This window comes from Chelonia mydas, chromosome 8 (genome assembly GCF_015237465.2).
Source record: "Chelonia mydas isolate rCheMyd1 chromosome 8, rCheMyd1.pri.v2, whole genome shotgun sequence".
Classification (NCBI taxonomy): Eukaryota; Metazoa; Chordata; order Testudines; family Cheloniidae; genus Chelonia; species Chelonia mydas.
Window position 1 is genome coordinate 29,452,758 of NC_057854.1, and position 26,960 is coordinate 29,479,717.

The following is a 26,960-nucleotide window of genomic DNA, read 5'->3' on the forward strand; positions in this document are numbered from 1 at the left end:
TGGGTGTGGAGTGCTTATCTGGGGCAGCTCCCATTCGGTGCGAGGGTTGCAGGAGCTCCTGTTTGGTGCTCAGGGTGGGGGTGGGGATGTGCAGGAGTCAGGGCATGAAGTGGGTGGGGGTGCAGGAGTCAGGACTGGGGGCTGGGTGTGTGTGAGGGAGGGTCAGGAGTCAGGGCAGAGGGCTGGGGGTGTGGGCTAGGGTCATGGGGATGCTCCCAGCCCCCTGCCCTGAGCGGCTCATGGCAGGAGGCTGGAAGGGATCCGCCCCGATTCCATCCCTTTCCCCAAGGCCCCGCTCCTGCCTCTTCTCCGCTTCTTCCCTCTCGCGGGCAACAGCTGATCGGTGGCAGGGAGGGTGAGGGAGTGAGAGGGGGAGGCGGGAACCCAGCATGCTGGGGGAAGAGGCAGAGGAGGGGGGTGCTTGGCTGCCGGCACAGCCTGCCCTGTTGAAGCAGGACAGAGCCCCGAGAGCCGCAGCACCAAGCTTCTGCCCCCGCAGGGGAAAGCGGGGGATGGAGAAGAGTGGTTGCCTGGGCACCTTCGGAGTGTGGGCCCGGTGCCATAGCTGGCACCTTGGTAAATCTGCTACTGCCCGCAGTGCTGCCCCACCCACTGCAGTGAAAGCTGAGCCCAGTCCAGGCCCCGCCCCGCCGGTCTGTACCCCGGCTCCGTGCGCTGTGCGGCAGCCAGGCAGCGACCATGCTCGGCAGAGAGAAGACAAGTTAAAATGTAAAAAAAATGTTGGGGCACCGCTTTTTGGCGCCCCCAAATCTTGGCACCCTAGGTGATTGCCTAGTTTGCCTAACGGTTGCATCATCCCTGATCACGCTTGTACTCCTCCGTCCTCCAGCAGCACGCCTTCTCACTCCCTGCTCCTTGCACACCCTCCGCTAACTGATGGGAGGTCCTTTTTAAACCAGGTGTCCTGATTAGGCTGCCTGCTATAATTGATTCTAGTATGTTCTTAGTTGGCTCCCGGTGTCTTAATTAGCTTGCCTGTCTTAATTGGTTCTAGCAGGTTCCTGGTTGCTCTAGCGCAGCCCCTGCTCTGGTCACTCAGGGTACAGAAAACTGCTTATCCAGTAACCAGTATATCTGCCTTCTACTATTCTGCTGTACCCAACTGGCCTGGGTCTATCGCAAATGGATACCATGCTATGTAAGTGCATTGGCAAGCGACAATGTAAGCACTGGCAGTGACACTCAAACAGTGTTGTGAAAACAGGTGGGTTTATTAGTCAACTGGAACACAGCATAGGAAGTCCCTAGGTTAGCCTAAGAAATGAAGGTTCAAGCATAGAGCATTCTGGTTAGCCCAGAGCCCAGCCAAGCCGTAGTGAATCCCATTATCCAGGCTCTGCCTCTCTCAGTCTGATCTTGGTCACTCCCCAGGTGAGAACCCTGACTCCTTCCAGCAGCCAATTCTTATTTCCTCCACCTCACACCTTCCCAACTCCCTCTGGGTCATTGGTTGCTCGGTGTTACTGTCCTGCTGACTGGATTTGCCATGGTCTTCTCAGATTCTCCAAATAATATGCGGGGTTGGCCTTGGCCAGTCCTTTTCAATGATTCATTCAGACATAAGCTGCTAGGCGTCATTCACACCTATGTTTCTTTGCCTCACGCTGAGAGCAAACAGTCCTCCTTCCACCCCCCCAATATAGGGGAAACTGAGGTGCATATAGGAGTCATAAAATTATTTCAGAAAATTCCTGTATATATAAACTAAAGCCTCTCGTACCGTGTGCCAGTCTTGTAACATTAAAGATGTTTGTAGAAAGATGTAAGTAGGACATTTGCTATGGAGAGGCACTTCAAAAAAAGAGTGTTCCAATGGGGTCTACAGTAAAAATACCAGATTGAGAAGCTAATGAAAAAATCTATTATGTAGCTAAAAGTGCTGGAGTGTGCTGCTGGAGCCAGCTTCACCATCACAGCTGCCAACCCCACCATGTCCTGGGACCCTGGATCTTCATCCTGATAATTACATCGCCCCCACCTTCACTGACTGAAACCCTACCACCCCTGGGATTATGGAGTGTCTCTCATATCTCTCTCGCCTCCCCACTCCAGCATATGCCCTTTTCCTTCCCCACCTTATTTCTTCTCTTTCCTCTCTCTTTTTGTCCTTCTGTCTAATAAGAGCCTGGCTTAGCCAGCCAAGACTGCATATTTTGCAACAGTGGTGTAAGGCTATGACTAGAAAGAGGCAACTAAATGAAATGCCCTAAACAGCCTGAGGTTGGTACATGTTTCCAGTTCCAGGTCTCAGAGTGGCCAATAAGACCATGTGGTGTGCCTGTGTTTTTCCAGCCACAAGATTGCAAGTAAAAATCAACACCAGAGACAGAAGCTGCATTTTCTATCTTGCTGTTCTCTTCGCTCCCTGTTTCGTATGCTTGGCTTTTTCTATTCGGAAATTGGATCAGACTAACAGCAGCAACAGCTTCAGCCCACCTCTACTAACTTCTTCTCTTTTCCTCAAAAACACAGTTATTAGCATCTTTGATACCATTTTGGCTTACACAATTAAAACTTTATTTTTACATTTGTGATAACTGGGCCTACACATTTATCCTAACTGTAAGCTCAATTGTAAAAAGTAGGTAAAAGTTTACAAACAAACAGTCACAATAACCAATAGTAACAAATGTACCGATTTGGCCCATGGTCCACCTATTGACTATCACTTCCCTAGACTGATGTGGATGGACAGACATGTTTTAAGATTAGAAAATAATTCAATTTTCTTAGAAATCAAAAGATTCTCATTGCAAATATCCCAAATGAAACACAAAATATCCATAAAATGGGGTAATGGACCCCTATATCTGTACTCAATGCAACACTAAGCTAACATCATTCAGTTCACTTGAACACTTGCACAATCTAATGTAGAAGAGGGGCTGTTTATTGCATGTACTTTAATTCAAATTACACTTCTATTTCATATCTACAGATACAAAGACACTTGGTAATACCTAACCATCTACTATGCTATGACTGCTGCTTATTACACAGAGCTTAATAGTCTCAGTATTACCCTATGCTTCCCCTCTCTCTGTTTGTTATATCCACCTATTATCTCTCGGAGCAGACTCAGTGTTTACATTATATGTGCACACAGTGCTTAGCACAATGGGGTCACTATCCCATGCACTGCTACAGGCTGGGGACAGACTGGCTAAGCAACAGTTCTGCAGAAAAGGACCTGGGAATTACAGTGGACAAGAAGCTGGATATGAGTCAGCAGTGTGCTCTTGTTGCCTAGAAGGCCAACGACATATTGGGCTGTATTAGTAGGAGCACTGCCAGCAGATTGAGGGAAGTGATTATCCCCTCTATTCGGCACTGGTGAAGCCACATCTGGAGTATTGTGTCCAGTTTTGGTCCCCCCACTACAGAAAGGAAGTGGACAAATTGGAGGGAGTCCAGCGGAGGGCAATGAAAATGATCAGGGAGCTGGGACACATGACTTATGAGGAGAGGCTGAGGGAACTGGGCTTGTTTAGTCTGCAGAAGAGAAGAGTGAGGGGGGATTTGATAGCAGCCTTCTATTACCTGAAGGGGGGTTCCAAGGAAAATGGAGCTCGGCTATTCTCAGTGATGGCAGATGACAGAACAAGGGGCAATGGTCTCAAGTTGCAGTGGGGCAGGTCTAGGTTGAATATTAGGAAAAACTATTTCACTAGGAGGGTGGTGAAGCACTGGAATGGGTTACCTAGGGAGGTGGTAGACTCTCCATCCTTAGAGGTTTTTAAGGCCCGGCTTGACAAAGCCCTGGCTGCAATGATTTAGTTGGTGTTGGTCCTGTTTTGACTGGGGACTGTAATAACTCATGTCCTCATGGCACAGAGGGAGACCTGTAATACACACTCACCATAAGGTTACACTACCACAGTGCTAATACTCCTAGAACATATGTTATGTATGTTACACAGTTTTACAATGAATTTTAGAGACTTTTGCCTCCCTTTTTGAGTCTAGAAAGCAGCCTTCTTCAGGGGGAGGAGACCAGGCACTGAACCCCTGCCTCACTGACAACTTGCTGGCTATAACCATGCTTGTTTCAAGATGGCCCTATCTTGCCTCTAACAGTAGCAATGGAGTGGAGTTTATGTGATACTAGCATAAGGCAAAAAGAAAAGGAGGACTTGTGGCACCTTAGAGACTAACACATTTATTTGAGCATAAGCTTTCGTGAGCTACAGCTCACTTCATCGGATGCATTCAGTGGCAAATGCAGTGGGGAGATTTATATACACAGAGAACATGAAACAATGGGTGTTACCATACACACTGTAAGACATACACATCTGGCTGGGATGATTTAGTTGTGGATTGGTCCTGCTTTGAACAGGGGGTTGGACTAGATGACCTCCTGAGGTCCCTTCCAACCCTGATATTCTATGAGAGTGATCAGGTAAGGTGAGCTATTACCAGCAGGAATGGGGGGGAGGGGGGGAGCCTTTTGTAGTGATAATCAAGGTGGGCCATTTCCAGCAGTTGACAGAAATGTCGGGGGGGGGGGGGGGTGGGCGAGGGGAGGTAAACATAGGGAAATAGTTTTACTTTGTGTAATGACCCATCTACTCCCAGTCTTTATTCAAGCCTAAGTTAATTGTATCCAGTTTGCAAATTAATTCCAATTCAGCAGTCTCTAGTTGGAGTCTGCTTTTGAAGTTTTTTTTGACGACAAATTGTCACTTTTAGGTCTGTAATCGAGTGACCAAAGAGACTGAAATGTTCTCCAACTGGTTTTTGAATGTTTTCTTCAACAAAAAAAACTTCAAAAACAGACTCCAACAAGAGACTGCTGAATTGGAATTAATTTACAAACTGGATACAATTAACTCAGGCTTGAATAAAGGCTGGGAGTGGATGGGTCATTACACAAAGTAAAACTATTTCCCCATGTTTATTCCCCCCCGCCCCGCTGTTCCTCTGACGTTCTTGTCAACTGCTGGAAATGGCCCACCTTCATTATCACGACAAAAGTCCCCCCCCCCCCCCCCCCCCCCCGCTGGTAATAGCTCACCTTACCCTGATCACTCTCCTTACAGTGTGTATGGTAACACCCATTGTTTCATGTTCTCGATGTATATAAATCTCCCCACTGCATTTTCCACTGAATGCATCCAATGAAGCGAGCTGTAGCTCACGAAAGCTTATGCTCAGCTAAATTTGTTAGTCTCTAAAGTGCCACAAGTCCTCCTTTTCTTTTTGCGGATACAGACTAACACGGCTGCCACTCTGAAACCTAGCATAAGGCAGTGCAGCACAGATGGCCTTTAGATAAGGTGCAGCCATGGGAAGGTAGAATAAGAAATCTTTACATAACCATATTCCTTTGTTGTATGTTTAGAGAAAGCCAAGGGCCAAACTAATTTAAAGTAATTGTATTACCACAAACAGATTTTACCCTTAAATGGCATTCATTAGAAACACAGGACAGGAATGCAAATGGCAGACAGAAAATAAACCTGTTCATCAAGTTAATTTCTTCTGCCTAGCAAAAGTCATACCACTTTTTCACTTTCTTTACTCTGAAATTTGTGGTGGATCTGTTTAGCTCTGACCTATGCTCTGTAATATAATTATCTCTACTCTTTGAATGAAGCTGTGGGATGAAGAACAAAAACACAACTTCAGCTAACATCGTGATGCTGGTCCCTTTCAACTTCTCACTGATCTACTCTACTGTTTCCTTTGACTGATACACTTTAGCACATAGTTTGTAATTTACCCAAATTTTGCAGGGTAAGATTATGCATTGTTGGCATAGTAGGGTCTCCCAATTTAAGAATATAATCTGCACATCTGTCTTTGTTCAGAACTGCTACAGATGGATGGGAATTGTTAGTGTGTACTGTGGGGAGCATATATGTTCTTTGACTGTAACCTCTTTTTAGGTGCAGGGACCATCTTTCTATGTGTGCTACATAGAGCTGAGCCCACATCTGATGCTCAAATAAATAATAGCAGTAGTGCAAAGAACATAAGAATGTAACAACTTAAGAAAGGCCATACTGGGACAAATCAACGGTCCATCTAGCCCAGTACCCTGTCTTCCAATAGTGGCCAGTGCCAGATGCTTCAGAGGGAATCAGCAGAACAGGGCAATTTATCAAGTGGTCCACCCTTTGTAGTCCAATCCCAGCTTCTGGCAGTCAGAGGTTTAGGGACACTCAGAGCATGGGGTTGCATCCCTGATCATCCTAGCTAATAGCCACTAAGGGACCTATCCTCCATGAACTTACCCATTTCTTCTTTGAACTCAGTTATATTTTTGGCCTTCACAATCCCTTGGCAAAAAGTTCCACAGGTCGATGGTGAAGTGTGTGAAGGAGTACTTCCACACGTTTGTTTCAGACCTACTATCAATTTCATCAGGTGATCCCTGATTCTTGTGAAGGGATGAATAAAACTTCCTTATTCACTTTCTCCACAACATTCGTGATTTTATAGACCTCTATCGTATCCCCACTTAGTCGTCTCTTTTCTAAACAACAATCCAGTCTTTTTAATCTCTCCTCACATTGAAGCCATTCCATATCTAATCATTTTAGTCCCCCTTCTCCAATTCTTATCTTTTTTTAGACAGGGTGACCAGAATTGTATGCAGTATTCAAGGTGTGCATGTATCATGGATTTAAATAGTGGCATTATTACCACTTATTACCACTAAGTGTCTTATTACCACCTATCCCTTTCCTGATAGTTGGTAACATTCTGTTAGCTTTTTTGACTGCTGGTGCTGCACATTGAGCAGATGTTTTCAGAGAACTATCCAGGATGACAGCAAGATCTTTTTCTTCTGTGGTAGGGTAACAGCTAATTTAGACCCCATCATGTTGAATAGACTTCACAACAAACACCAAATAAAGCATCACTTACAAGTTCTTCACATCAGTAATTCCTCGAAAGGCCTTCCTTGGGATTCCTTGAATTTGGTTTTCACTTAGATCTCTAAACAAGGGAAGAGGAAAAACACATCATATTAACAAAGAGAACACATTTCCCTAAACCGCTTTGAGATAACAGAATATAACCAGTCTGGCAACTCCAGACTTTCTCGACTTTGGCAAAGAAATCACATTATTTCCTTTATAAAAAAAAAAAGTGGTGGCATTTGTTAAAAATGGCTGTACAAGCAACAGAACTTCCACCACATCTCTAAATGTGTTTTTTTATGGGCTGTCATATCAATCAGTGCGAGTGAATCACTACCACGATATTTGCAGCACAAAAGTGCACCTCAGCTTTGTAATCTTTTAATTTTGGTGCAAGTGCAGCTTTTTCCCATTTCTCCTGTGACCTGGTATTAATCTACCTGTTTAAAAAGCAAATAAAATTGATACATTATCTTAACAACATTTTAAAATGCTGGGCTTTCCTATGATCAGATCATCAATTTAGGTTGACATTGATAGCTTAACTAGGGTCTGGATGAACAGAATCATAGAATCAAAAAATTTACTCAAATTAAATGCAAAATAAAACAAATACAAATTTGACTGGTTTTGCTCAGAAGGCATTGTGCTGCGTATCAATTAGAAAGATGACATTTTTAACCTGCAATACAACACTTTAAGATGTGTTCTTCGCAGATCACTCTCAAACTTCTTTGCCCTTAAAGTGTTACAGAACTTTTGTAAGTTAGACTTTTAAGATTTGCATTAGAGGTGGCACAGGCAGAGTGCCAATACTTCAGGTTGCCCAACTTCTAATATAGGTTTGTCTACACATCTGCTACGAGCATGTTTCATGGCCGGGGTCAACAGACTTGCTCAAGTGGCGCTTGCGTTAGTGCACTAAAAATAGCCATGTGAACGCTCTGGTTCAGGCTGGAGCTTGGGTTCTGACGCCTCCAGAAAGGGGTGAACTTCAGAGCCAAAGCTCCAGCCCAAGCCTGGACATCAAAACATCTGCATAGCTACTTTTAACATGCTAGCCTGAGCCCCGCTGGCATAAGTCTGTTGACCTGGGCTGTGATACTCACTCCCAGTTGCAGTGTAGACATACCTTATAAAAACCCATATTCATTTGCTTATTATTTTGCCAAACTATATCAGTTTGTGTTGAAATTATTAATGCTGGGTGCCTGCCTAAGGCTGAAATTCTGAGGGATCTTTCAGTTAAAATTGTTCAACCACTTATAGGAACAAGATTAGGGGAAAGTAAGTGTTTTGCACATGATTAAAAATTCTTACAACTGTTTTGTTGAGACGGTCCAGAGCCTCTAGGCTTAGGAGCAACAAGCTGGAAATACGGAAGGGGTCCTCTAGTGTCAGAGATTTGGATGTCCAGAAAAATTCACCCAAATGTGGCTAAGCCATGAACCTCTGAAAACTACCATTCACACATTCTCAGGAGAGGTTTGTTAAGAGTCTGGCAGCTACATTCTCTGAAGGTTCGATCTGCCTGGAGCATGCTCCCTTCCCTCACAGCTATTACATGCAACTGGACAGTCCATGCACCATCTCCAGACCATGACTGAAGTTGGCTCATCCCGGGAACATGGGGCTGAGCAAGACTTCCCTGTGAGATTGCTCCTCCTGGCAATGGGCGCTGGCATTGAGAGAAGGAGACTACCTCTCTGGTACTCACAATGCTCCCCATGCTGGCACCCAACCAGCAAGGAGAAAGAGGCAACTTGATTCAAATGCAAAGAAACAAAATGGGTCAGGGTGGGGTGGGGGGAGAGATTAGGAGCAAGATGAATAGGAACAGGGGAGGCAAGGGGTGGGTGAGGAAAGGAATGGGAGGGAGGGGATGGGGAAAGGGCAGAAGCAAAGGGATTGGAAGAAGATAGGAGCAAAGGGAGAAGGAAACATGGCCAGGACAGCATAGAATCTGTAGTATCAGTTTGTGTGTTCATTATGTTGTGTTAAAACATTCGTTATGATCAAAGGAATTTGCCCTGGCATGAGACCAGAAGTCTGGTTTTCAAATGATTATTAAAAAGGTAAGTGACAGCAAACACAAGGCATGCCACCAGATATCTTTTTCTTTCAATAAATTGTGTATTGCTGTGAGATCCCAATCCATTCTCCACCAAATTGACTTTATTGAACCTCAGTCTTGGAATCAGAGCATTTCACAAAAGCCCATGCTGACGTTCCAGGTCAAGCCATGTCACAGAGGGCTTTCTTCTGTTTGCCGTCAGGCGGGCAGAGAGAGAGAGAGAAAGAAAAGGGGGTGGGGGGCTATGTCCTTGACATCAGACTAATTCAATTTATACCAGTCATCTAGTCTACACCAAATTCTTGTAGTAGACAATTGTTCACTCAGACTCTCCCCATTGAAAACATGTTGTTGTATACAAGAGACTCTTTTTCAAGCTAGATCCAAATTCCTTCCCAATCTGTCTGCCACTGATCTATGAGGCAACCCTTCCTCCCCCTCTCCTTTCTTCTGCGGCTTGCCAATGACAAAAAATCAGTTGTTTGAGGATGGTCCTTCATCCAAGACAAACAAATCTGCAACCACTATAGATAGAAGAACAAAGCAAAGGATTTCACAACACCTCCCCTAGAACAATTGGCTTTGGTGTGTGAAAGACAGGAGAGAGCTATTGATGCTGGTAAAAGAGTGGCAAAGTGTGATTAAGATGTGAAAAAAGAAATAAGGGTTGAAAGCAAAAGAAGGACACAGACCAAAATAAAAAGGGCTTGGAGTAGTGAAATTATGAAACCAAAATCAAATACATCCAGGAAAAAAAAAAACTTAATTCATACTTTAATGTTTTGTTCAAGATTTTTATTATGCATTGCCCCAAATCACCTTCAAACACAAAATCCTGGTTTCAAGCAATTCTTCTAACAACATTACGGCCTAACTAGGCTAATTTATGCTATTACCTTCTGCTTTCTCCCCATGTCTAAGCCTTTTTCTTCAGACAAGTAAAAACAGGAGACTGTAGGAAATTCATCCATTTTCTACGACAATCTGCTTGTAAATTGTATTAATTTTATTTTCCATTGAGGCTCTCCTCTGGCTAACAATACTGCCTCTATAAATCTCTAGGATTGTGTATTGATTTCATAAATACCTCCAGTGATCTGACAAACTGACAGCTTTAATGGTGTTACTGATGCAGCATAGAGAAAAAGTTCAGTGCTGCATGTTTCATTTTATGTAACTGCCCTTTCACAATTATAAGCTTGCCTTTTTGAGATAGTTACTAATAGTGTGTTTATCTCTGCTTGATAGCAATATGCCAAATTATTGTTAAGCACCTTTCATAAGCAAGTAAACCACCACCAGATCCATCCAAAACACTTTACAAAATCTGTCTATAAATGTATAGACGCTGAGTTCTAGCCAATTGGTGTCACAGTTTATTTCGTTTCATTTTTGTCAGTCTCCACTGCTGTTTTGTTCCGTAGTGAAGGAAGCATCAAAAGCTCTCCTGTGAATATTAACCCAAAACAAAAACTAGCAACCAAAAAAATGAATAATTATTTGTTAGCAGAAACTATGGAAAAATAGATAAAATAAACAATCACAAAATAAAAGATTGATTAGAATTTTGGAATAAAAATAACAAATACATTATTGATCATAATGCAGTCCTGAATCCTTACACAGTAGTTTTTATCCATCTATCTCAAAGAGTGTAACAGAGGGTATGAACCAGAGTCTCTAATTTATAATTTATCACCAAGGAAGTTAAGTGGAATGAATTTAATCTTTAGACAAACAAAAACAAAAAACAAGCCACACAGTGTAGACAACAGATACGGCCCATCAAATGTCACTCAGTGTGACGGTTTGTGAACTCTAAGATGTGCTATTAAGCCTCTGAAAGCCAGCTATTAAACATCGTATCCTCAATGGGCCATCTCAGAGAGAAAGCAGCAAGACCAAAACCTTAGTGTTTCTGCAGGTAACAGGAAAAAACTAGTTAGGAGAATGAGGTGCTTCCCTTAGATCAAGGGAGGAGCGTCTGGACATGAATTCTGTCCTGTACAGGGGTCTTTGATATCCAGGTTGTTTAGGAGACAAGGTCCTGGACTGCATGAGATAGGAATTCAGAGGGGACAAGAACACAGCCAGGACTTGCTCTTGGGACATGTAAGATTGTTTTTGGCCTTGTGTACACAATGCAGGAGTGCACACCAGTGGGCTGTGAATTCTAAATGTGCACCAAGGTGTCATGCACTAACTGGCCTATGCAGACCCTGCTGGTGCATACAAAATATTCCTGAGTGTGCATTGATGTAGTCCTTTTCAAACAGTATACTAACACACACTAGGGAACTTTTAATGCATACCAGCAGGGTCTACATGAACCAGCTAGTGCATGACACATTGGTGTGCACAAGAATTTACCTCCTCCTGACAAGCACTCCCACACTGAGTAAACAAGACCTTGGTCTGTAACTGAACTATTTGGGTTAGATTATGAGATGTATACATTTAGATGTGTTAAGCAAATTGTTTCTTTTTGTTTTACTCCACCTTCTCTGTTTTTAATAGATCTTGGTTTATTGGGAGATACACTATTGCATGTGAAAGTTTCACCAGTCAATCCTCAAGGACAGTGGTTCTCAACCAAGGGTATGCGTACCCCTGGGAGTACACAGAGGTCTTCCAGGAGGTACATCAGCTCATCTAGATATTTGCCTAGTTTTACAACAGGCTATGTAAAAAGCACAAGCAAAGTCAGTATAAACTACAGGCAATGACATGTTTATACTGCTATATATACTATACACGGAAATGTGAGTACAATATTTATATTCCAATTGATTTATAATTATATGATAAAAATGAGAAAGTAAGCAATTTTTCAGTAATAGTGTGCTGACGCTTTTATATTTCTATGTCTGATTTTGTAAGCAACTGAGTTGAGGTGAAACTTGGGGGTCCACAAGACAAATCAGACTCCTCCAAGGGGTCTGGAAAGGTTGAAAGCTACTGCTCAAGGAAACAAACTCTGCAACTTTGAAGGAAAATTGAGGAAGAGTAAAGCGTTACTGGAGCCAAATCTCTCCCTACCACTCAACTTTAATCTTGTCATCAGGGCACGGGCAAAGCCATCTTTTCTCAGCAAAGGGTGTTGCTAAATGCTGAGTCAGATGTGCAAGGGGAGAAACCATGAAACCAAGGAAGCGACAAAGGTTGACACTAGGGTTAGGTAACTAACAGCTTTTACCAACATTAATTCTAGCAACACGCCCTTGAGGAACTCAGGTATTCTCCTCGTTTCGCAGATGGGAAAATAGAGGCACAATATAAAGTAGCTTGGCTAAGGTGCACAATGACTCAGAGGCACAGCAGCTAGCTGACCAAATCCAGAAGTCTAGACTAGACTCAACACTTGGCATGTGTCAATAAGTTTTTATTTTTTATTTTACTCATAATTTATTAAAATGCTTTGACACAGATTTACTCTATTTGTAAGCATAATGCTTCACCCAGCTTGAAATAGGAAATGCAAGCGCTTTAATAAAAGGGTTGGGGAAAACAAAAACAAAAAACCCCACTAGCATCACTAAGTGGCTCTATAGCTTTGACTAAAGTGCTGTTTTCTAGGTTCCTGCTTTAACACTCCCTGGTGCATCCAAAGTGAGATTTCAAGTGCCTTCCACAGCAACAGACATCAGGTCTATTTTTTTTTAAATTTACTTGCCAACAATGGAAGAATAAAATAAATCAGTTAATTGAAACACTAGCTCTACACAAACTCACATGACAAGATTCTCAATTGAAGATCTTAAAAAAAAAAATCTAACCAGCTGCTTAAAAAGTATCATTTCCGTTACAATGTCATTGTAAAACAGATGCATGCTGATGAAAATCACATACATTGACATGCGTGGGTTTTCCCTCTCCATTTTGTTATTTTAATTCTTTGCATGCCGAAGAGTCACCTGCCAACCTTTTCTTGTATGTACAGACCCTAACATTAAAAAGACTCATTTTCAATAGAGAACTGACTGAGAAGAAATTGGATTGATAAATATTTATTTAATGCAGCTCTTTTATGATTCCTCTTTCTAAGCTGGAATGAAGGACACCACAGAATACAGTAATATTTAATAAAGCATTTGATTTGCTTCTTCTGCCTAGAATGCATAGTTTAGATATGCACACACGCTAAGTGCATGTCTACACTACAGTTAGACACCCACGGCTGATCCTTGCTAGCTGACTCCTGCTCTTGGGGCTTGGGCTGTGGGGCTGTTTAATGGCTGGGTAGTCTTGCAGGTTTATGTTGCTATCTGGGACCCTCACACCTCACAGGGTCCTAGAGCTCAGCCTCCAGCCACAGCCTGAATGTCTACACTGCAATTAAACAGCCCTGCAACCTGAGGCCCACGAGCCCAAGTCAGCTGGCACAGGTTTTTAGTTGTGTAGACATACTTCAAGACTTAAAAAGTCATCAAGAGTACATGGCCCTCAGCCCAACATACATCTTTTGTGATCTGTTACTGAGTGTAAATTGAATCATGAAGTTCCAATACATCTAAAAAGAAGGAAAAATCTGGGTTACTTGAGATGGTTCCTTAAAATATTTTTTTTAGTTTTATCCACAATCTCATTGTTCCATTGCAATAAGGCAGTGAAGCCTACATACAATGACGCTTTTAGATTGCTGAAATAAAAACCTGAGCCAAACCTAGACTGACTGGACTGTAGGTGGGCTTGATAGTGCAAATTAACTAATTCATCCCATGGGCAATCCACTTGCTTTATTCATAAAGATCACAAAGATTACAGCGGTTGGCTGTATTTCTCCATGCAAATGATATCGCGTGCTGGCTTTCACAAAGCATTTCCGGTTTTTGATACAAGTAAATGGAACAGATGAAACTCAGAAGAACCCACCCCCTCTATACTCTTTCCCAGGCTGCATTCTGCAAGTTGAGAGGAAATCTGCTTTCTCATCTCCTGTATGATAATGGCAGAAAGAGCGAGAGAAAAAGCTGGCATTATCACGTCCTCCTTGGCTGAATAAAGGTATAAGAGAAAATGGCCATGGAAAAGTGAATCCAGAAAAGCAACACAAAGAAAATACATTTTTGACTACTTCTGGTTCAATATATTGAGTAGAGCTGGCTAGAATAATAGCAGGGTTTGTCTTGACATTTTTCTTTCTGTTTTCATTCAATATTTTTATTTTATTTTTATTTCTCACCAGTTCCAACATTACATACTCTGATCATCAGAAATAGCTGCCCAATATGTAAATATCATGACATTTTTGTAATTCAGGGAATCAATACAGTGCACTGGTATTAAAGCTTCCCTGATAAATGGGGTGAAATTCATGATTGTGTGTGTGTGTGTTTGTGTGTGAGAATTATAGTGTTAGTAGATTACAAAAGCAAGAATTAACTGTATCCAGATGTACCATTCTTATCTGGTTAATAATCAGCCATTTCAGATATTTGTTTGCTTATTTGTGTGTTTGTTGTAAAAGCAAACTCTTTAGTTTTTGTGCAGGCAAAGATCTGCTAAATGTTTGTGACCATTATCAGAAAATTTTTCTTTACATTCCAGACTAGAGACAGGCTGATCTAGCTTGGAAAAGGTCAAGTACTTCTATAACTTGCTCATGCAATTTGTATAATTCTGAAATACTTTATATTGTACATCATGTTTCACATAAACACCATCCCAAAATGCCCTAGGGTACACCTACACTGCAATTAGGCGCCTGCAGCTGGCCCTTGCCAGCTGACTTGAGCTCGCAGGGGTTGGGCTGCAAGGCTGTTTCATTGCACTGTAGACTTCCAGGTTTAGGATGAAGCCTGGGCTCTAGGACCCTGTAGGGTGGGAGGGTTCCAGAGCTCAGGCTGCTGACCAAGCCCCAATATCTACACTGCACTGAAACAGCCCCTTAGCCCAGGCCCCATGAGCCTGAATCAGCTGGCCCGGGCCAGCCAGGGGGTTTTAATTGCAGTGTAAACATACCCTCAGAGTAAACAATGCATTTATGGAGTTAAACAGTTACAGATGGAGAAAAATTAAATAGAATAATCAAGAGAGAAAAGGTACGATCTCAGAACACAAATAATAATACAAGATGTGAATCAGCCAGTGGACAAAGATACAGAAAGGCTCTTTCAGAAGGCAGAAGCTGCAGAGAAGAGAGTTCTTGTACCCAGAGTGTCCAGATTATGAGAGAATAGAAAGGCCAATGCTAGTCAAGTGAATGGACTGCCGAGGGGGGAGGGAAGGGGGAATGGAAGAGAAGAAAAGATAAGAGAAGGCAAGACACTGGGGAGGAAAAGGGAGAGACGTTTGCTTGGTTACAACTGTAACAAGTGTTTCAAAAACAAAGATTGACCATTCTTTGCCTGTGGCCACTACATCCTCAGGGAAGTCTTGGCATCTCCTGAAGATTTTATTAGTCTGCAATAGACCAACGTACTTCAAATACAGTCTAAATCAAAACCATAATCAACCCGGGCACCATCACAACAGTTCCAGCATGCACCACCATGGGCTCCATTCTAAGTGCTGCAGATTCTTCTTGTTCGTCAGTCAAATCCAGATTAGAGGCTAGAGCACTGCTGCTCTGACACCCTGCAGCCTGCACTGGCCTCTTTCTCTCCCGCACTGCAACAGAACCCTTCCAGGTGTAAGAAGGGAAACAGAAGATTCCAGTCCTTTTTTGTGATGAGTCAGAGAGAACCGTGAGTGAATGGAGAGATTACTGACTCAGAAGATGAGTGGATGAGTCAGGAGAGTTGGGTAGCAAGTGAATGGTGTGGTGGGTTTCTGATGCACCTGGAGCAAACAGGTGCAAAGTGTACATTTGCAAGAAGATCCATCTGTGTGAGATACATACACACAAGCCCAATCATCAAGGTCACATGATACAAATGATGGTGTCTGTGCTGATGTTTATGGTATGGATGATTCAGCAGATTTTTCCTGGCTGGATATATTTTTCATGATAATTTCTGCAAGGCTGAAATAAAATTTAGAACTTTTAACAGATTGATGGTGTTATTGTATAAACATTACTATTAACAAATTTTCTAACTCCCGTATCAGCAGGCAATGTTACCCCATTTCATAGGTCAGTTAAAAATCCCATAGCCAGCTCTTTAGAATTAGTCATATGCTCTTGGCCCCTGTCCTGTAGGTATGTCAGATTTATTTCTGGCATGCAGCATTTTCCAGCTTGGAACAGCAATTAAGGCCAAGTTTGCTTACTGCGACTGCAGTATGAGTGACCCATGGCAAACCCGGAACTCATGTCAGCTCCTCTACGATCAGTGAAACACAATGATTCTATGATACTACTAGATGTCAAGCAAAAAAGATAATACTGAAGCATAATGAAGGAGCAATTGCACCTGTCTTCATGTTTTAAGAAAGTATGTAAGAGGCTAACTGCTGATGTGGTTACATGACAAGATCTTAAGCAGTACAATATTGTGACCGTTACTTTGTGGAAGCAGCAAGCATTATAGTGTCACTTCGGCTTTGATGGAAGGCAGACAAAACTTGCCGCCACGGCCGTAGAGAAAGCACAGACATCAGCAGTGACTCAGATGTATAAGACAAGAGTGGGTTCTCTCTCTGACTTGTACACTGAACAATTAAAGATTCTTGTTATTCTTACTAAAAATAATACTGCTGGAGAGCAACACTCTCTAGGAAACTACTGAGAAAGCCCCATTCTGAAAAAAAGAGAGAGACTATAGCTGCAAGCTACCTAATAGAAACATTGTGACACTTTTGCAAATACATAGACATGCGCTGCTACTCATGTACTACTGCTAAACCAAAAAAAAGAACAGCACCTTAGAGACTAACAAATTTAGTTGTGCATAAGCTTTCGTGGGCTACAGCCCACTTCATCAGATGCATAGAATGGAACATACAGTAAGAAGATATATATACACACACAGAACATGAAAAGGTAGAGTAAGAGGCTAATTAATTAAGATGAGCTATTATTAGCATGAGAAAAAAACTTTTGTAGTGATAATCAAGATGGCCCATTTAGACAGTTGACAAGAAGGTGTGAGAATACTTAACATGGGGAAATAGATTCAATGTGTGTAATGACCCCGCCACTCCAAGTCTTTATTCAAACCCAAGTTAATGGTATCTAGTTTGCATATTAATTCAAGCTCAGCAGCTTCTCCTTGGAGTCTGGTTTTGAAGCTTTTCTGTTGCAAAATTGCAACCTTTAAATCTGTTACTGAGTGGCCAGAGAGGTTAAACCAGCAGCTGGAGGATGCACACTAGTATTTCTTCATTGCTGTTGGTTCTATTGTGGCACACTTGATATTGGCTCTATACTCGACATTCACACAACACTCTACAAAGCATAAACCCAAGGCAGCACACAAGTGCATTCTTTAAGGACTGGAATACTGAATATATACTGAGTTTAGAGGTGGGGGAAGCGATTAACATACAGCCAAGTAAAGACAAATTAAAGGTGCCGATCCTTTTTTCAGCAACAGCCTTCTCCTTCTCCAAGGTCAAATTTAAAAAAAATAATTATTTAATAAAAATCTTTACCCTGGGTTCCATTCCCACAAAGGCTTACACGCATGCCTAATTTTACACAGTAGGCAGTGTAGTTAATGGGACCACTCAGCACATAATGTTAGAGTTTAGTAAAACCACTGTAGAGTATTAAAAGTGCAATATTTTAATTTTAATTTGCTTTACACCAGTTATGGGGCTTATTGATTTTTTTTGTATTTTGCTCATTTCAACCACAAAAAATATCACTTGGTTTCGCTGCCCACTTCTTGTGCACTAAGTAAAATGCTGCAAATATTTGGGCTACTAACACTGCAGAGGAACCTCCGATGCACCCAAGACAAAAATCAATTAAATTTAAAATCTACCAAAATATTTGTCTCATGAGTTTTTGGAAAGTATTTTTTATTTTGTTAATTTTAAGTAAATGTCAGTAAACTACACAATGATGTCCCTTTTAGGGACCATATTTGTTCTACTTCATTGGCTTTTATAGTTATTCATGAAGTTCTCCCTACCCTTCTCCTCAAATACTACAATAGCAATGAACGCTGGTGAGATAATACTTTGTGCAGCTCAGTCCTTTTAAAGCAACCAGACATATAACTTGTATATTTTGTTACCTGTTAACCTCTGACAATTTACACACACACCCACACACACCCCCCAAATGTATACTTTCACTTTCAATCTATTTCTCTTAACATCCAACTTCAGTGAATGCTCAGGAGCAGGAACAGACCATTACCAAAAAACACTGGACTCTTATTTATGCACATAGGGGGAAGTGCTTTAAATAAATGGAGAACTGCCCCAAAGAGATTATACAGACCCTGACCAATAAGAAGAACCTTCTCTAGGCTACTTCGTTTTCATGCTAGTTACATCCAAGCCTTATCTATCATTAGGGTGACCAGATGTCCCGATTTTAGACGGACAATCCCAATTTTTGTGTCTTTTTCTTATACAGGCTCCTATTACCCCCCTCCCCCATCCCGATTTTTCACATTTGCTGTCTAGTCACCCTATCTATCATGGCAAGAGGGACTTTCCAGTAGCAAAATGGTACATGGTAGTTTTTTTATGTGAACTTTAATAGGAATTTATCCTATTAAGTAAATCTCTTTTATTAGTGATTTAGGCACTGCCATATGTTTGCAATAGAGTCACTGTCAAAGCAAGATGAAATCAGGCGTATGTCCTAGTTACAAATCACTGATTTCTATTAATGCATTTCCATTACACAGCTTCCTTTGTCCAAGCAAGATTACAACATAGCTACCTAGTCAAAATGAACCACATTTAGCTCAATGAGCTAGGACCAATGTACTGACATCAATGGAAGGAGAAATAATTTCCCAACACTTTCTAATTACTAAGAAATATTCCATTGCTGGGGGAACAGTAAGAATTTACCGGTCTCTTGCTGCCTTTATGATATTAAAATTTAATAAAGAAAGGAAAACCAACATAGGTGCTTTAAGTCCTGCTTTCTTTCTCAAGATCATTAAAGGAGTAATATTTATACTATTCAGATGTTTTACTGAATTGTATTAGGAAAAAAAGCCTGCACTCACAACAAATTCTAAATATAAGTCGCTCTACTTTGATCTACATGGAACAAAATAATACCTCATAAAGCACAGATTGTATGATTCCCTTAAAGGAAACAAATTGAAAGATGTTTCATATCTTTTTTTAAATTGATCATTCTTTACTTTTAGAAAATAAGCAGAGGTATGAAATGTTAGGGTAAAGAACTATGTCAAATATTAAAATTCAACTGTGTCACCCTTGCAAATCTAATTAGGGGCCCAGTTAGGAGCAGGGCTGGACCTTTAAATATCCTTCGTTGAGTTAAGTGTGTTAGTTTTTATGAAGTTAGCACTGAAATTTTATCAGCAAAGAAAACTGTGCACTTTCATGATATCCTCCACAGAAATACAGCTCCTGAGTCAGCCATGCCCAGTGCATATAAAATATTCTTTTTTAGTATGGACTAATCAAACCATAATATTATTTCCTAATGTGGATTTAATCCTGAGTCCTGTAAACCTCGAATCATGAGACTAGCGTCTTTGAGATCATAGGAGTAAGAAGTATTTGCAAGAGTCACAATCTGCAGACTAGACCTCTTTGATCATCGACTTTTCAGGGGAGAGCCTATCATTTAATTTGTATGTAAAACCAACATGCAAGTCTCTGGGGTTGTAAAAAAGAAAATAAATACTTAGTTATAGTGGACGTAGGGTTGACAGGCATCTGGTTTTCAACCAGAATGCGCGGTTGAAAAGGGACACTGGCAGCTCCAGTCGGCACCACCAATTGGGCTGGTCAACAGTGCAGCGGGGGCCTGAGACTAAGGCAGGCTCCCTGCCTGCCCTAGCTCCATGCAGCTCCCAGAAGTGGCTGCCAGGTCCCTGCAGTCCCTAGACGCATGGGCAGTCAGGGAGGCTCCGTGCGCTGCCCCCACCCTGAGGGCCGGATCCACAGTTCCCATTGGCTGGGAACCGTGACCAGGGGGAGCTGCGGGGGTGGTGCCTGCGGGCGCGAGGGCAATATGCTGAGCCTCACTAGCTGCCAATGCATCTAGGCGCTGCAGGGACCTGGTGGCTGCTTCCCGGGAGCCACAGAAAGTGCCACCATGACCCCGCACTCCGAACCCTCTCTCATACCCCAACCCCCTACCCCAGCCCTCCTGCACCCAAACTCCCTCCCGGAACCCACAGCTCCCCAACATCCTGTGCCAGTCCCCTCCTGCACCCCAAACCCCTCATCCCCGGCCCCACCCCAGAGCCCACACCCCCAGCCGGAGCCCTTATCTCCGCCCCCCACACCCCAAACCCCTGCCCCAGCCCGGTGAAAGTGAGCGAGGGTGGGGGAAAGTGAACGATGGAAGGAGGAGAGATGGAGCAAGCGGGGGGAAGGTCTCAGAGAAAGGGCATGGCAGGGGTGGGCCTCGGGGAAGGGGTGTTTGGTTTTGTGCAATTAGAAAGTTGGCAACCCTAAGTGGACACCTTGTACAGTGCAATTAGCTACAGCTAAATTCCATTTATTATGGTGAAGCAGAAACGACTCAAATTATTTTAATGCCGCCATGTGAAGAACAAAATTCTGCTTGGAGTTTGTCTGTTTATCACAAAGCTATTCTGTGGCAAAAAGGGCAGCAATAGGAGAGGGTTCCACAACAGCCCAATGTTATTACCCGTTATGTAACAGAATTATTTAAAATCAGATGATAACCTATAATACCTTTTTCTGAAATATCTCAAGTGAACCCTGCAGATTAGCACAGGGAAGTGCCAGGGAAATTACGTTAGAAAAGGGTTTTTGTATCTTGCCTCTGATTTTGTTCATACCATTTTTAGATTCTTATTCCAAGACCAGAAGAGACCACCAGATCATCCAGTTTGTCCGCCTGTATATCACAGGCCACAAACACCATGCAGCACCCACACACTAAACACAACACCCAAAATTAGATCAACGTTTTACAGCTGCAGGAGACTGAACTGTTTTAACAGGAGAGACTGAGGTGCACCAACGCCTGAGGCCCCTGCAAAGGCAGGTAATTAATTGAGCTAATCTCAGCAAGTGACCCGCACACTATGCAGCAGAGGCAAGTGAAAACCTCCCAAGGTCATTGCCAATCTGCCCTGGGAGAAACTTCCTTCCTAACCCTACATATGACGATCAGTTAGACCCTGAGAATATGAACAAGAACCAGACAGGTAAGACGGGAGAGAGAGTGCTCAGAGCTACCTCAGTGCGCTGGTCCACCCCATCCAATGTCTTCTCTCCAGCTGTGGCCACCCATGATACTTCAGAGAAAGGGAATGATAAACTAAACAAAACCAGAACACCCCGGGGAGGAGAGGGGGGAGAATCCCTTCCTGACTCCTCCAGTGACCAGCTGAAGACCTGAGGCATGACCTCTTGTGAACACAAGATAAAAACAGCATGTCCCCGCAAGGGCTGTTGAGCCCTGCCACCCACCATCACAAACAATCCTGTCATACAATCCCACTCATAAATTTGTCCAGCTTCTATTTTTTTCTCTCTCGTGACTCTACCTTTACATTTTACCGGCTGTGAATCACTTAGTTCCTGAAAGCTTTTGAGAAATACTGAATGTGTAACTAGATATAGTTCGTACTGTAAGGGGAAGGACTGTGTTTGGGGAGGGCAAAGCACATAGGGGATGCTAGTGGAAACAATTAATACCAAATATGAAATGGTATTTAACTACAAACCTTTCAAACATTTTTGTATTTTTAATCATGCGTTCCATGTGGAGATAATATTTAGGCTTATTAGACCAAGATGTATGATCTCATGTGGTTTATCCTGTTGGGGGTATTCTCATAAAAAATAACTGTATAAGGAAGAGATTCTGCTTTCATATGCCAGACGACATGAATTCAACCCTGAGCCTCACATACTACTCAATTACACCCGCTGTAATACAGAGGAGAATCAGGCCTAACATCTGTGCACTCATCACTGAGGCTGCATGAACTTTACAAACCTCATTCCAATATTTTCCCATACATAAGATCAAAGATTCATTGAACCGTTACCTCATTCATTCCCTTTCAAAATTACAGAGGCAGGCACAAACACCTTGAGAACTCCATTAGACAGAAACTCACAGAAAGTTTATCACTCAATACCTCTTGGCTTTTTTTGTTAACTATAAGGTGTGGTGGAAAAGATTTTCAGTGTGGTATATATTATAGTATAGTACAAAGAGATAGGTGCCCTTTTATCTTGATAAGGATGTCTGAATGCTAACCATCCGTTGTGTTAATGCTTCTCAAAGTAGTTCCTCTTTCAGCTTGCACATGTGTTTAAAATAATCATAGAACTGGAAGGGACCTCGAGAGGTCATCTAGTCCAATTCCCTGCACTCATGGCAAGGCTAAGGATTAGCTGGACCACCCCTGACAGGTGTTTGTCTAACCTGCCCTTAAAAATCTCCAATGATGGAGATTCCACAACCTCCCCAGGTAATTCATTCCAGTGCTTAATCACCTGGGCAGTTAGGAAGTTTTTCCTAATGTCCAACCTAAACTGCCCTTGCTGCAATTTAAGCCCATTGCTTCTAGTCCAATCCTCAGAGGTTAAGGAGAACAATTTTTCCTCCCTGCTCCTTGTAACAACGTTTTATATACTTGAAAAGTGTTATGTCCCCTCTCACTCTTCTCTTCTCCAGACTAACCAAATCCAGTTTTTTCAAAAGCGCCAAAGAGTCCTGTGGCACCTTATAGACTAACAGACATATTGGAGCATACGCTTTCATGGGTGAATACCCACTTCGTCAGATGCATGTGACGAAGTGGGTATTCACCCACAAAAGCTTATGCTCCAATACGTCTGTTAGTCTTTAAGGTGCCACAGGACTCTGCCGCTTTTACAGATCCAGACTAACATGGCTACCCCTCTCATACTTGACACCAATTTTTTCAATATCTCCTCTTGTCTTCTAGACCTTTATTCATTTTTGTTGCTCTTCTCTGGACTTTCTCCAATTTGTCTTTCCTGAAATGTGGTGCCCAGAACTGGACACAATACTCCAGCTGAGGCCTAATCAGCACAAAGTAGAGCGGAAGAATTATTTCTCGTGTCTTACTTACAACACTCCTGCTAATACATCCCAAAATGATGTTTGCTTTTTTTGCAACAGTGTTACATTGTTGATACGTATTTAGCTTGTGGTCTACTATGATCCCCAGATCCCTTTCTGCAATACTCCTTCCCAGACAATCATTTCCCATTTTGTATGTGTGCATCTGATAGTTCCTTCCTAAATGGAGTACTTTGCATTTGTTCTTATGGAATTTCATCCTATTTACTTCAGACCATTCCTCCAGTTTGTTCAGATAATTCTGAATATTAATCTTTCAAAGCACTTGCAACCCCTCCCAACTTGGTATCATCCACAAACTTTATAAGCGTACTCTCTATACCATTATCTAAACCATTGATGAAGATATTGAACCGGACCAGAACTGATCCCTGCGGGACCCCACTCAATATACCCTTCCAGTTTGACTGTGAACCACTGATAACTACTGTCTGGGAATGGTTTTCCAACCAGTTTTGCACCCACCTTATAGTAGCACCATCTAGGTTGTATTACCCTAGTTCAGGGGTGGCCAACCTGTGGCTCCAGAGCCACATGCAGCTCTTCAGAAGTTACTATGTGGCTCCTTGTATAGGCACCGAGTCTGGGGATGAAGCTACAGGCACCAACTTTCCAATGCGCCGGGGGTGCTCACGGCTCAACCCCTGGCTCTGCCACAGGCCCTGCCCCCACTCCACCCCTTCCCCCCCCTTCTTCCCACCCCCTCCCCCTTCCCCCTCCCCCCCAGAGCCTCCTGCATGCCATAAAGCAGCTGATCAGGAGGGAGGGAGGGGGAGGTGCTGATCAGCACAGCTGCCCCTGGGCAGGAGGCGCTGGGAGCCGCGGGGGGAGCTGATGAAGGGCTGCTGACATATTACTGTGGCTCTTTGGCAATGTACATTGGTAAATTCTGGCTCCTTCTCAGCCTGGCCACCCCTGCCCTAGTTTATGAGAAGGTAATGCAAGACAGTATCAGAAACCTTACTAAAGTCAAGATATACCACATCTACCACTTCCCCAGTATCCACAAGCTTGTTACCCTGTCAAAGAAAGCTATCAGGTTGGTTTGACATGATTTGTTCTTGACAAATCCATGCTGATTGTTACTTATCTTATTATCTTCTAGGCATTTGCAAACTGATTGCTTAATTATTTGTTCCATTACCTTTCTGGGTACTGAAGTTAAGCTGACTGGTCTGCGATTCCCCGGGTTGTCCTTATTCCCCTTTTTATAGATTGGCACTATATTTGCCCTTTTCCAGTCCTCTGGAACCTCTCCCGTCTTCCATGACTTTTCGAAAATAATCGCTAATAGTGCAGATATCTCCTCATTCAGTTCCTTGTGTATTCTAGGATGTATTTCATCAGGCGCTGGTGACTTGAAGGCATCTAACTTGTGTAAGTCATATTTTAACTTATTCTTTCCCTATTTTAGCCTTTGATCCTACCTCATTTTCATTTTGACAGGTTTCAGAGTAGCAGCCGTGTTAGTCTGTATTCGCAAAAAGAAAAGGAGTACTTGTGGTACCTTAGAGACTAACCAATTTATTTGAGCATAAGCTTTAGTGAGCTACAGCTCACTTCATCGGATGTAGCTCACGAAAGCTTATGCGCAAATAAATTGGTTAGTCTCTAAGGTGCCACAAGTACTCCTTTTCTTTTTGCTCATTTTCATTGGCATTCACTATGTTAGAGGTCCAAGAGCTAATAATGCATTTCTAATGCACTTCTCCAAAACTGCAACAGGTAGGTAGCAAACTTAACTGTGACCATTTCACCAAAGCAACTGAGAGTTTGCACTACGTTTTCTCTGCAGTCAGACGTGATAGCTTAATGGTGCTGATACTGGGTGAAAAAAAAAGTTTTATTGAATATTCTGCTACTTTAATACTTTGGTAGTGCTTCTATTCAGGAGATATAGTAATATTTAGGGAATGAAGTAAGGTACATGGAAAATTAAGGCAAGCTATCCAAACATTTGCAACACTCCCAGAACTAACTTCCTTGCCATTTATGCACATAGCAAGTCTAGCTTGCAACTGATGCCTGAGCATTCAGTTGCTTATATGAAAAGCTATGTGAGGGAAAGAGGGGACAAAGATTAGACACACACAAAAGTATGAAATAAATCAAATATTATTCCACTATGAAAGTCTTGCTTCCACTTTGTCTCTACTGCACAGTTAAGACTCCACTTTTAAATTGGATTCAATAGTTCACACTAGGGTTCCACTCCCCTAACACACACACACTAATTGAAGGAAGATGTATGTCCATATTATTTAAAACAACAAGAAAAGGCTTTTGTGACACATTTCAAGCTTTAGTCCTGAAGAAGACAAGGAGCAAGGGCACTACTCCGATTAATCAGCAAATGTCTTGCTTCAGCACTCTGCAAGAGGATTTATTTACATAAAGCCACTTCCAGAAATGAACTGTACTTTCCTCTGAGTCACTGTCAAACATGTTACTGGATTTCAGATTGACAATGTCAGCTCAGAAAATTAAATTAAGCATAAAAGAAGCTGAGGGCTGAGAGGGGAGAGGGAGAAGGCCCCTCTGTGTGACAGACTACAAGCGGGAAGCAGGAGAAGTCCACATGTTCCTGTTTCGTCTTTCTATATTATAAGAAACAACAGGAGAATCACAAAGATCATCCAGTCCCAAAGCAATTCGATGTCATCATCCCTGGATGGGTTTGAATTTCAGTACCAATGTCAATTTAACTTCCACTCTAGCTACGTGAGCCTACAAAAAACTACTCATACCAACAGTTCTTGGCTTTTAATTAGCAAAATCTCTAAAGTTAAGAACAAAACTGGCAAACGACCAGCTTTAGTGGCTAGTCAGTCAGTCAAGAGGTCCTGCATATAAACAGCAGAAAGGATTGAATGGTTCAAAAGAAAACCAGAGTGTATATAACTGAATAGTTCATTTTACCTTCAAATACACTCTTCTGCACTTGGAAAGAAAAATATTCTGCAAATGCAAAGCACCCCAGATACCAGATCCTTAGGTGCTAGCCACTTCTAATTGAACAATTTAAGCAGTATTATAGCTGTTTGAGGCAACTTTTAGCCTTTTTTGGTAGTCAGTCAGAGAGTAAAACTTCTGAGCTGAAGAAATTATCCCAGAATATTCTTTCAATAAAATCAATGCAACTTTAAAGAGACTCAAAATTATTTTCTAGTGTTCACCCAAGAAGTAAACTAATTTAGTAGGAGCCGTGTTCTCTAAGGTTTGGAAGCAAGGTACCTAGTAGCATAGCTACTCCAAAGATTCAGTATTGTATAATTTTGTCTTCTACATTGTGTTTGTTCTGTAGCACACTTTTTGTCCTCATAAAAATTTTGAATAGTTTATAATTGGCTTTCTCATCTTATTTAAACATTCAATAATTGAAACAACATTTTTAAGATCTTCTGGTTATTGAGAAGTATATTTCTACTGTAAATATTACCTTTTACTATTATTTTTCTCTTAAGTATTTAGTTCAAATATTGAACATACACTTATATGACATTGGAAGTTTTCATTCAGCTATATATTACCACACCTTTATTTCCAGCTACTCATCTTGAAAGATAATAGTTAAGGGACAAACTGAAGGATAGCTCAGTCAGCTGTAAGGAGAAAATAAATGAATTAAGGTTGAAATGGTCAACGTTTCCGATGCCAACTATCTACTCTCCTGGCCAAACTGGGTGTTAAAGGAATTTCTGCACTACTGCTCTATATTTCAGTTTTAAAAAAAAAGTAGAATTATTCAAAGAAGCTGCTGTTACCGGAGCTCTGACACAATCACTCACCTCTTTTGAGAATCAATCTGTGAACTCCTGGAAGGACACCCCAAGAACCATAAACC

General features: G+C 42.1%; 1 protein-coding gene across 1 annotated transcript in view; it reads right to left on the minus strand.

The window, feature by feature from the left end:
- SLIT3 (slit guidance ligand 3) overlaps positions 1-26,960 on the minus strand; it is a 798,441-nt gene that overhangs the window by 351,457 nt on the left and 420,024 nt on the right. The window contains exon 5 of the mRNA XM_037906776.2: positions 6,898-6,969. Coding sequence (XP_037762704.1) covers positions 6,898-6,969 — 72 coding nt within the window. The remainder of the gene's footprint in view (positions 1-6,897; positions 6,970-26,960) is intronic.